At 44.2% G+C, this 12,646-nt stretch overlaps 1 protein-coding gene across 19 annotated transcripts in view; it reads right to left on the bottom strand.

The window, feature by feature from the left end:
• Positions 1–12,646, bottom strand: part of KALRN (kalirin RhoGEF kinase) — a 699,404-nt gene that overhangs the window by 66,539 nt on the left and 620,219 nt on the right. For all 19 annotated transcript variants that reach the window (XM_042232347.1, XM_042232379.1, XM_042232348.1 and 16 more), the window contains one exon: positions 2,872–3,002. In XM_042232347.1, the coding sequence (XP_042088281.1) occupies positions 2,872–3,002 (131 nt within the window). The remainder of the gene's footprint in view (positions 1–2,871; positions 3,003–12,646) is intronic.

The raw sequence follows: 12,646 nt of genomic DNA, 5'->3' as shown, positions 1-12,646 counted from the left end.
AAGAATCCACCTACAATGCAGGAGACCCCAGTTCGATTCCTGGGTTGGGAAGATCCCCTGGAGAAGGGATAGACTATTCACTCTAGTATTCTTGGACTTCCCTGGTGGCTCAACTGGTAAAGAATCCGCCTGCAATGCAGGAGACCTGGGTTTGATCCCTGGGTTGGGAAGATCCCCTGGAGAAGGGAAAGGCTATCCACTCCAGTATTCTGGCCTGGAGTATTCTCCAGGACTATACAGTCCATGGGGTTGCAAAGAGTAATACAAAGTAAATGTTATTCTTTGGTCCAACTAACTACTTCCAGATACAGGTAAGATCCACATCTGACCCTCTATCCTTCACAGTAGTAGGGAGTGGCTGGTTTTCCACAGAAAATCTTAGAGCCTTGGCACAGGCTGTTCCCTGTGCCGAGAATACTTTTCCGCAATGGCTCAACCTCCTGGTCTTTATGCAGAAAACTTCAGTCAGAACCACTTAAAGCTGCAACATGGCCTCACCCATACTCCGGATCTCCCTTACTATTTTTTATTTTTTTCCCGCTTCTAGCATACTACGTGATTTATTTAAAATTTTATTGTATGATTTCTCACATTAGAACGTGAACTTGCCACGAGAGCATGGGCTTTTCTTTTGTTGTTATTGTTAGTTTTATTCACTGATATATGCCAAGCAGTTAGTACAACAGATATTCAACAAATATCTGTTGAATAAATGAGTGGCTAAAACTTGAAGACAACTACGTCCATTCTTGACTTTTTCCTTCTCCTGGACAAATAACTGTCTGTTTTCATCTTTTTTCCATGAAGCTCCCATTTAACACTTTGAGGTCTTACTGGATTGAGTCTCCGTTCTCTATTTCCCTCAGCCTCCAGCCTCATGTGGGGTTTACAATTAAACACCTACACATCATCTCCTTCATTGTGGCCATAAATTATAGCAGAATAAGGGCAATATACAGCAAAAGGAATGAGTCATTCTAACAGCTGGCTTTTTGGGACAGCACAGGATGTGGAGCGATACAGAGCTGAGCGAGGGAGAGAAGGGGGAAGAAATGAGAGAAATGGGTAAAAGAGGCAACAAACTTTTGCCTCTCGGATTGAAATTAGACAATGTCATGTCTGGAAGCAAGACAATGACTGGAAGCTTAAATGACTGTTCACAGGCTCTTTACAAGAGTAGAGATAGGCTTTGCCAAGGAGCACCTGTCATCTCAAAGGTCACCACCCTGATATAAGTGTTCATCTTCCTGACGAAAGTTTTGCTTTGGCTTGACAAGACTGGAACATCAGCTTTGACCCTGCCTCCTCTAAGTAAAAACAACCTGGAAAGCTAAGGAGAATTAGCTTTGTCCAAATCCTAAGAAACTGCCCTTTGGGGATGGTATTTCTTTATCTCTATTCTATTCTTGGGGTTCCCCTGAGCACCATAAAGTTAAGGTGGTAAACACAGAACCAGAGTGCTTACATGCCACCTGCTCATTTCCCCTAGGAGGTGACAGCCCTGCCCGGGCCGTGATGTTTCCTAGGAAATAGTCACAAACGGTCACTTTGCCTATTTCCAGGCAACAGGAGGGACTGCCCTCATTTATTTTTGCTCATCTTCAGGTCTACGACCAGGCTCAAGGAGTTACAAGTTTGAGGGATTAGGAACAGGAAGGGGCCTTTCCCAACTGCCTGGCCTGTTCTCACTGTGCTCACCATCACTCCCACGTTGGGCTACCTGCAAGACTCATCAGCAGCTCTGCTGCCAACACTCAGTCAAACCCTGAACAAGAAAACTGAAGTTCCGGAGGGACTGTGGCTTTACATGAATGGTGTCGCCATCTTCTTGATCAAACCAAGGAACAGAAGAGTGCCTTCACATCAGGGAGGATAGCCCAGACCTCACACAGCTCCTGGGTTCTTGTGAAATGGACTGCCATGTGAACTGTATTTACCCCGAAACATTCAAATAGCAAAGAGTTTCTCTTGGAACTCAGACCACCGTGAAATAAGTCAGACAGAGAAAGACAAAGACTGTATGATATTACTTATGTGTGGGATCTAAAAAAGAAAAACAAACTATGAATATAGCAAAAAGGAAACAGACTCACAGATATACAGAGCAAACTGGTTACCAGTGGGGAGAAGGGAGCGGGTAGGGGCAAGATAGGAGAGAGGAGTAAGAAGTAGAAACTATTTTAGAAACTAGGAGTAAGAAGTATATAATAAACAAGCAAGGATATAGTGTGCAGCACAGGGAAATATGCCAGTATTTTATAATAACTCTAAATGGAATATAACCTGTAAAGCCGTGTGAATCACTATGTTGTAAGCCTGTAACTTAAGCAATGTTGTGCATCAGCTTTAACTCAACTTTAAAAAAAAATTTAAAAATAACCAAACAAGAAATAGTACTATATAACAAATGTTTTTTAAATAAACAAAACCATTGAGAAGCGGTGGAGCTAGACCCTAGCCCGGTAGCCCAACAGCTCCCTTCTCCTATATGTTACTTTCCTACATCAGGGGAAACGTTTCCTCAGATAAAATTCCATCAGACTTTTTCTACCAAGGATTCTTTGATATGGGGTCATAGAAATGGTCCCAAAGTTTCCTAATCTTTGTTTTCTTTTTACCATCATGTTTTAAATTTCAAACAGACCTTGGTTATAACCACACTTTGTCAGTAATGTTTCAGCTGAAAATCCTTACAATCAGAGCCAAACGTCTCCCTGTTGATCAACGCCACACTGTATAGACCAATGGTCGCCTGAATGATTTCAATGGAAATAGTGCGGGGAGTCCCCAGTTCTCCCTAAACTTCCCAGGACCCCCGACCCTTGCCCATTGCAACATGTGCAGCAGGCTGGAGTTCAGGGAAGTACTTACATCCTGCCTCTCAGAGCCTTGGCTTTCTGTTCTTCTTCCAGATTTCTGGGAGGTGTGGGTGGGGTCATGCCTTCATTCAGGCAGCCTGCGGGGTCTTTCAAGCTCCCTCGGTAAGAGCCTCCTTCCAGACTCTGAAAAGAGAAGAATAAACAACCTTAAAGAAGTGTACGTGAGAGAGTAGTCCGGAAGTCCTCATGTCCCCCCAGCCTAGCCACAGCCATCTTGGTAGATCAGTAACTGAGGCTGTCCGCCCTGGACCTCAGGGAAGTACCAGGAGGCCAGACTCCCATCTTGCTGGAGCAGGGCATCCAGAGCTGCCGCCTTCTCAGGCAATCAGGATGTGCTTGGCGCCAGGGGCTGCCGATTTCCCAGACAGAATGGACACTGTCACAGTGACTGATCTCTGGGTAAGAGCTCCAGAGGTAAAGCTAATTTACTGCAATTCTACAAACAAGCAGCAAGGAAAGAAAGTCAGCTGTAGGACCACCAAGTGCAAGTTAACAAGGGGAGGGTAGTGATGGGAGAATTCATTCGGTAAAATCATGTTTGTTAAGTCAGCTATGATTTTCTTTGAAGAGACTAATAAGATGCAGATAAGAGGTAAACAGATTTAGCGTTTTCTAAAAACATCTTTGCTAAGGTTTTATTTACCAAGGGCTTTCTTTCATTTATTAATCCCTTTAATCTCTTTTAATTAAGGTGCTGCAGGACTGAGAAACAAGTTAAAGAGCTTAATAAATATGTTACTCTAGAAAGAGCTAAGGGTAAAGGATTCTAATCCCAGACTTTCCAGTCCCTGGACAATCTTAAGACAGCTAAAATCATTCCAAATTGATTTCTTCTCAATTTTCAAATTGGGTTTCTCCTTTTTTACAGATTTTTAAGGAACAGTCAGAGACAATAGGCGCATAACCCCTTGAAAATTTTTAAATGCTCTAAAATAGTGAGCTTCCCCCACTACCCCCATGGATGGAAATAACCAGGATGCTAAAAAGAAAATGGGGTAAATCTTAACATTTTTATAAGCACTGTAGGAAAAACAGCACAGAATGACATGTCATTTCATTGTGCAAACTGGCAGAAACCGTGTGGATAAACAGTAGGCTGGAGACCAAGGTTATGGTGGGCAACTGTAAAGCAAATATGAGAGAGTAATCCAAACTATCCACATAACGACAGTCTAGGACAGCCACTTTGTAGGAAAAGGGAAGGCTTTACTTTAGCAGTCTTTGAAAGATCAAGAAGTGCCCCTAAAGGCAGTAGGAACAAAAGACTTCAGCGTTGTCTTAAACAACCTGCACCTGGAGTGTCTGTTGTGAACTGGCTTAGCTGCAGTGCTTCAACACTGGCTGAACCGAGGCAGGAAAAGTCCAGGTAAATGAAACAAAAAGTAAATGAGGTGGCATTATATGAGAACAGATGGGCATATCAGAATTGGAGGCTGAAAAACTTAAAGCTGAGAAGAGATGTCAACCTTTTCTTCCTCTGCTGTTGCTGCTGCTGCTAAGTCACTTCAGTTGTGTCCAACTCTGTGCGACCCCATAGACGGCAGCCCACCTGGCTCCCCCATCCCTGGGATTCTCCAGGCAAGAACAATGGAGTGGGTTGCCATTTCCTTCTCCAATGCATGAAAGTGAAAAGTGAAAGTGAAGTCGCTCAGTCGCGTCTGACTCTTAGCGACCCCATGGACTGGAGCCTACCAGGCTCCTCCGTCCATGGGATTTTCCAGGCAAGAGTACTGGAGTAGGGTGCCATTGCCTTCTCCTCTATTTCACCCTTAAATCAAGAACCTGTGCCAGAGCCTAACATGAATTTGTTATTAACACTAGAACTCAGCATTAAGAGGACAGGATCTTCAAGCTCGAGAGAGAGAATTTCTTTTAACTTGACATGAAGATGTTTCACAGAACAAGTAACCAACCATGGAAGCTGTCATCCAGGGAAGAAGCCTAGGCTAAATATGTAGAAAGGTCAAGAAAAGTTTAGCTAAATTTGCAGATTCAGGATCTGTAACCAGTGATTAAGGAAATGAGTATCTGGTGCTGAGGCTTGACAAGCCACCAGACAGGCATGTTTTTCAACATGTGACATGTCCTCTGGTGCCATCAGCAGAGACAGGCTCCCCAGGCGGATGAACCCAGCTGATGATTGATCTGATTACGTGCCTTTTACTTCCCCTCCCCTTGCCCACATTGTTTCATTTCAGTCTTTATTCTGTAGCTTGTTGGCTGGCAGGATGCTGGCTGCAAGGCCTGGGAAATATGCTTACATCTCTGCTACAAGGCTCTCCCATGGACCATCCATCTTGGTGTGGTCCACTCTCAACTCTTGTACAGAATGAAGGACATCTGAGGAGTCCAAAGTGTTACACAGGGAAATATGTTCTGTCTCTTCGTGCCTGACCAGTTTTATGAGCAAAGAGCCAGGTTATCTCTTGGCAAGGACTCTCAGGCATGGAGTTGAGGGAGGCAGAGGCAGTAAGAGTAGAAGAGAGAAATTTAGGGTTTGGCTAAAATGTGTGCTGTTTCAGTCTCTGGGTTGGAAAAATTCCCTGGAGAAGGAAACGGCAACCCACCCCAGTATTCCTGCCCGGAGAATCCCATGGACAGAGGAGCTTGGTGGGCTACAGTCCACGGGGTTGCAAAGAGTCAGACACGACTTAGCAACTAAAACAACAACAACAACATGCTGGGTAATCTGTCTCAAATAATGGCTTTGGCTAGAAATACCGTAACTAATTCAAGAGTGATTCCCTCTGAGGATCTGGCAACCTGTGCTAGAGTTGGGATATGGGGTCCCAGCCAAGGAGCACTATAGGTGATCTTCAATTGTCTGTCTGTGCTGCTCCTTGGGGGACATGGGCAGTGATGGCTGGTTGATGAGCGGTGGACTGTGCAGCAACAGGGGGGACTTCCGCCCTGTCTGGGGCTCAGGACCACGATAGTCTCAATAGATAAAGGAAAAGGGGTGCCAAGGAGGAAGCGACAAATGGTGCAGACGGGTGCTCCTATCGTTGGTGCCAGGTCAGGGAATAGAAATGCAAATACAATTCAAAAAAGTGGATTAAGAATGAAGGAAGACTATTGCCACAATGGAAATGAACACATTTCCTGTCAGCTTGATCTTGGACCACATATCCATAAAATGCCCTTCCCTCTGGACTCCTATAAGCACCCTTTACATACCTTTATTACAGTGTTGTGACTGATTTGTTTATACTTAAGCAAATATTTATTGTGCTTCTACTATGTGCTGAATATTTGCAAAGTGCTGGAGAAATGAAAACAGATAACATACGGTTCCCTGCCCACCAAAATCTAAGCTACAGTGGGCATTCTTCTAGACAGGAGGGTACTGCGGGGAAGATGAGAAAAAAGAGCAGGCAGCTCTAAAGTGGGATAGGGAAGGAAGGGAACGGCTCAGTAGAAGAGGCAACGCTTGAACTGAGTAATGAGAAATGGAAAAGGTTTCACTGGATTCGCCATTGGGAGGATGATCCAGGCAGGAGGAGCACAGTGAGTAAAGGATCGACCTGAGAAACCGCCTGGGGCAGCCTGGGAAGCTGAAAGCCACCTGGCGTAGGGAGGACAGTCTGTAAAGGGGGGAGAAGGGGAACTAGCAAGTAACTATGTGTTATGCGAGTTGGGGGGAGTAGGAACTAGGGAAAGAAGAAATAGGACGTGAAATGGACAACCCTGGAGAAGGATGCAGAGATCAGATTACAAGAAGTCTTATGTGTAGCAAAAAATCCAAACCACCATGCTGAACACCTGAAATTAATACAAGACTGTAAATCAACTATACTTCAATTTTAATAAAGAGTACCAACTTCCTTGACCAATGAGAGGAGAATTTTATGCAGGGAAGTAACGTGATTGGATTAAGTTTAAGAAAGATTTGTCTTAATACTCCTAAGAGCTCTTCATGACTTGGGAAAATGTATCTGATGTCAGTAAAGGAAAACAGGACTTACGATTTATATACTCTATGATTAACTACATTATTTTTAAAATATCTGAATTTCAACACTGACTATGTTTAGATGATGATATTATGAGATATAATTGTGCTTAAAATCTTGTCATTTTTCCAATTTTTCTTGAATGAGCATATAATGCTTTTGTTAATCAGAAAAGAACTATTAAAAATTTTTTTAAGAGGAAAAATGAAAGAAAAGTTAAGATTCCCCCCATCAGTCATGCAAAGAGACATCAGGCTGAAAATAAGGAGGCAATGGTTACAACAGCCTAGGCGGGAGAGGACTTCTGAGCATCAACCCTAGACTGTGAGCTCCATTAAGGAAGGTTCTGTGCTGGCAGGACGGGCACAGAGTAGGACTCCAAGAATTTACTGAATGAAACTCTTGGGTAGGGGTCAAAGTTCATGTGATAAAACAACAGACAAGGGTGCTGATCCAGCATCACCCACCACAACCAACCTTTTAGCTGTCCTACCGTTTTATACAAATAAGTATGAAACACCTTGACAAAAAATATTACGATCTTAGTCACTCCCAGGCAAATTGGGGGCAAGGGTAGGGAAGACATTTTAAAGTAGAAAAACTGAAGTCTGGATTTTCCAGGCAAATGACATTACACGTTTGAGACTTCAGATTAAATTTTTTTTGGTGGAAATCTAAACTTCTATTTTAACAAGCTCAGGAATCTTTTCCACAGAAGGATGCCAGAGGAACTCAGTTCTTGAAAGCACACATTTTCATAATGGATACGATGAGGCCATTATTTCCTCCCATCTGGACTGTTAACTCTACTGTCCCTTTGACAAAGCAAGCTGATTTGTCTAAAGGAGAGCAAAGCATACACACAAACGCAGCCTGGCCCTTGCTATGTTCTGTGACCCACAGACTGACCTAGGGAGGTGAATACTATCAAAGCAGAAGAACCAGAGGGCAGAACGTCTTGCTGAAGCAGATAGGGCCAGTTCCCAGGGTGTCAGGCTACCAGGTAGACCAAACAAGAGCTCAAGCCTGGCCAGCCTCTTCCCTAAAGATGGAGGATTTTCAGTCAGGGGTCCGCCAGTGCCACCGGGAGCCCAGTGAACTACTGTGACTTGCCACCTGAGGATAGGAGTTCAGCGAGGAGGCTTTCCTTCCTGAGGCCTAGTCCCTGGTGGGTCAGACGGTAAATAATCTGCCTGTAATGCAGGAGACCCAGGTTCTATCCCTGGGTGGGGAAGATCCCCTGGAGAAGGAAATGGCAACCCACTCCAGTATTCTTGCCTGGGAAATCCTATGGACAGAGGAGCCTGGTAGGGTACAGTCCATGGAGTAGCAAACAGTCAGACACGACTGAGCGACTAACACTTCACTCTTTTGTCTAAGGTAGGTGGTAGAATCCTGGGCTGTTTACAAACCCAGTAGATTCCCACAAAGCCAGAAGCCCTTGCTCCTCAAACTTGAGGCACGCTAAGTCGCTTCCCTATGGACTGCAGTGTTAGTCGCTGAGTTGTGTCCGACTCTTTGCAACGCCCTGCCAGGCTCCTCTGTCCATGGGGCTCTCCAGGCAAGAATACTGGAGTGGGTGGCCACGCCTCCTTCAGCGGATGTTCCCAACCCAGGAATCAAGCCCGAGTCTCCTGCACTGCAGGTGGATTCTTTATTGTCTGAGCCGCCAGGGAAGACCTTCAAACTTGAGGAATAAAACCAAATCACATGGACTGCTAAGCTACTACCCTGCATGCAACATTCACCCAACCACCAATCTACTAACTGACAAATACCGTGTCCCTGTGTTCCGGGTGAAGATAAAGTATGACTGACTCCCTTTCCCTGCCCTTCACAATGCAAATAAGGTGGTTAAGAGCTAACATTTGTGGGATGCGCAACTAATCAGTTTACAAAGCACATTCATACCTTACTCAGCCCTCAGTGTAACTCTCTTGAGATTAGATTCAGGTAGACAGAAGCACCACTGTTGATAGGCAAGATAAAAGAGAGCCCTCCAAGTGGACTAAATAACTTGCCCAAAACTACACAATAAGTAGCAGAGGCAAGATTAACATCATGTCTTCTGATTCCTTATATACTTAGTATCACCACAGCCAGTCCCTACGTCTAGGAAAAACTTTATTAAAAATCACACAGAAAAACAAGAGAGTCCTTAGTCCTGGCTTAAGACCATACCTTAATACAAAACCCAGAAAAAGTATTTGAAACACATGTACACCCGTGGCGGATTTGTGTTGATGTATAGCAAAACCAATACAATATTGTAAAGTAAAAAAATGATAAAATTTTAAAAAATTTATTTGAGCTCCATTTGGGGGGAGGTGTGTGGGCACGCTCTCCTGATAAACAAAATCACTGACTAAAGACCAAATTGGGTAGGTGAGACCTCAGAAGCGTCCATTAATGTCCAGAGGTACTCACCAAAGGAGTTTTTAGGGTTTTATCTGCACCGCAGGTGAGTGGAACCCCTGTCCTAGTTCCCTAATGGCACCTCTCCAGCAGCAGAGATTACAACTTCCGGAGGCTATAGCCCCGAACAGTCATAGACACGTGACCATAACGCACCAAGGGCAGCTTTCAGACTCAGGGACATGAGGGATCTCATGGCTTTTGGGTGGAGCTTGGGGCCCAATGATTTCTAACTACAGCATCTAGTACCATCTCTTGAGCAACTCAAAAGGAACGCAGAAAGAATCTAAGCCGTGGATATGAAAATCCAAGCATGCCGGATGCTCCTGTGATATTCCCAGTTCTGTACATTTGGAAGGACCTGTTAGTTCTTCTTATACTGAATGAATTTCCACTCACAGGTTCTGCCCTCTGGAGCAACCAAGAGTGAGACCAGTTCTTCTTTCCCACAGCAGCACTCAGTTACTGAAAGACAGCTCTCGTGTGCCTTCTCTCTCCCAACTTCTCCCCATACTTAACCTCCTGCAACTTTCCTTCAAATGACATGGACTGCATGGTATTGGTACTTCCTCCAGGGCCCTTCCACTGAGTTCACGAACATTTTAGAATGCTGCATTCAGAACCTGACGCATGACTCACACACAACTCATGACAGGTGTGGTCTGAAGAGCTTTGAGTACAATGGGGCTATTACACCCCTGGATTTGTACGTTGTACTTTCATTAACCCAGTCTATGACCACACTGGTTATTTTGGCAACTGACATACTATTGTACTTACAGTCAAATAAAAACTCCAGAACTTTTTTTTTTTTACAGGCTCTAGATCTTATCCTCCTCTAAGCTAGACAGTTCATAAGCAATAGGCATACCAGTGTTGGAGGTGAAGATGCAACTCCATATTCTCAAATAGGGCTGAAGAAACAACCACCTACAGGTGCTCCGTTGCTACCCCATGGTGGGTACATAGGATAGGAAGAAAGAGAAAGTAGAGGAAAGGAGAAAGGATGGAATTTTGGTTAGAAGATTCTGAGAAATCAAGCCACTGCTCTTGCCTTCCTTTCTGTGACATAGGGTTGGTTTTATATGTTTGGTCAAAGCAATTGCTGTAATTCTGGGTTTACTGCAGGTCCCCAAGAAGTAGCTATTGGTAGAAGCAGTTAAAGTCCTTATTATGGTAAAGTCACCACTGAAAGGCCATTCATTCAACTGCCATTTTTAGACAGTTTGTTATAGGGCTGAACAACTCTAGCATTATCCTACACTTCCCCTCTACTCTGGGACATTTGCTCTAACGGGACTCCTCAATATCTGTGCTCACAGGGAAAACACGTGTCCCATGGAGCACACAAACTAGAGGCCTGCAGAGGCTCACGACAGCGGCAGGAGGTGAAGAGGAGTAGTCAGAAAATGGTGATCCAAAGTGTGAAAAATACAGACTTTGGAAACAAGTGTTTGCTGATGTAAGTATGAAAGACTAGGATCCACTAACACAAGGAGGAGAAAATAATGTCCCAAATGACTAATAACCTAGATGTGGAGGTCAGTTGCAAATGAAAAGATGAAGATATTTTAACAAGTAACATAACGGGATTATTAAGATCTGTCCCAGGGAGCATGTGGTTTACACAGAAATTGTTCTGGGGCTGCAAGAAGAAACCTGGCCTGGGCTGGCGAAGGAGGCCCTTGTGGAGAGACAAGATTTGAGGGGGACCTCGAGGGGCTGCTATACTTTAGATCAGCAAAAATAAGGAGAACATTGCAGAGAAGTTGGGGTGGTATGAACAGAAACTTGTGGGGAGGGAAGCCAAATGCATGTTTAGGGACAGTGAATAAAACAATTTGGTTGGAGCCAAGTTCATTGGCCAGAATAACACACGGATGTTGGAAAGGGAGGTTGAAGAACAGGCCACAGGACATTAGACTATTGGGTAAGTTTGGGCTTCATCTGTGGGCCAGGGATTTCCAAACTTTGATTATATACTTCAGTTAGTGAACGCGATTACAGTCATGCACTCCCAAAACAAGTAACTTATTTATAAATTATGTTTCTGCACTCCTGTATTACCCTTAAGTACATTAAAAAAACATACACAAAACAATTTTAAAAGGATGAGTTAAAGAGATTCTAATATTTTCTTCCAGTACTTCAAAAAACCATCCTGTATATCTAGAGGCACCCCCACATTAGAGACCACTGCTATGAGGGGAGAGGGAGGCAGGGAACCCTCACCAAGCAGGGAGACAATGCTGGGGGAGGGGGGAGGTGCCGGTGAGGCTGGGGGCAGATGGCGGGAGGAGGATTCAGAAGGCTTCTCCGGGCATGAGGTCAGGCCCATGCTCAGGTGGTAGGAGAGAAAACGCAAAAAAAGGGGTGAAAGAGAAAAGGCCAAAAAAAGGGATGATTTTTTAAGGAAAAGAAAATTTAATGGTTATTTGGAGAATGAAGAGGGTCTATGGATTAGTGTGGAGAGGAGCGGAAGTGAGGAGTGGTCAGGGAGATGGGCTTTGAGAAGTCAGTGCTGTGCCCATGAGAGCTCTCAACTCCCCTTGGCTCCCTGCCCCCACCACAGCATTGACAGAGACGGCAGGAGAAGGGACAACCCTCAGCAGTTTGATACTAGCACTAAAAACACCAGCTAATCTTTTTTTTTTAATTAGTAAGGAACATTTGAAAGAAAAGAAGGTATTATATGTTAAATTTCAATGGTCTGCTATAAGCTGGGGTACTTGAAAAGGGAGTTACTATAATCAAAATTATATTCAGGCAGCTTTCCCTAGAGAGCATCCATCCTTTTCCAGCTGGAGAAGGGCTTAAACAGTGCTGATTGACAGGACTGCTCCACAGAAGTTTGGCAGAAGCACAGACATTTATCCTAATGAGAGCTGTAGCAAAAACCAAATGAACGATGTGAATGGGAGCAAAAGAAAGAAAGATGCTTCAAGTTGTCATCCTGTAGTGATACACTCAAAGGTAAAAACATGGGAGGAGAGGAATAGCTCTGTTCAAATGAGTTATCCAAAAAGGGACTCCTTCAGTGGGATTATGCCAAAACCCTGAGCTCAGACTCATAACCCTTCCCTCTAATGGTCTGTTTTGTCTATGAGACAGTCACAAGCTAGACCAGTTTTCAGTGGTGTACATTCATGATGGGATATGCACCATCTCCCTTAATTTCTTGTGATGAGGTATCCACATACTTTTGCCCACTCTCCTTTATCATCAACAACCTCCTTTTGTAAGAGTTTGTAAGCTAGAAGACTCTGACACCCCCCAAATAAAATTACCCGGTGCTTTCCAAGACCCAATCCATGTTCTGTGTCTCAGGAGCAAAGTTAGTTTCAAGGCTACCCAGACACACACCAGCTACCAGTCGGACGCCACTGCCCTACAGGCCAG

Source organism: Ovis aries, chromosome 1, assembly GCF_016772045.2.
Source record: "Ovis aries strain OAR_USU_Benz2616 breed Rambouillet chromosome 1, ARS-UI_Ramb_v3.0, whole genome shotgun sequence".
NCBI lineage: Eukaryota > Metazoa > Chordata > Mammalia > Artiodactyla > Bovidae > Ovis > Ovis aries.
Note: the sequence above shows the minus strand (reverse complement) of the source record. Positions and strands in the feature narration are given on the sequence as shown.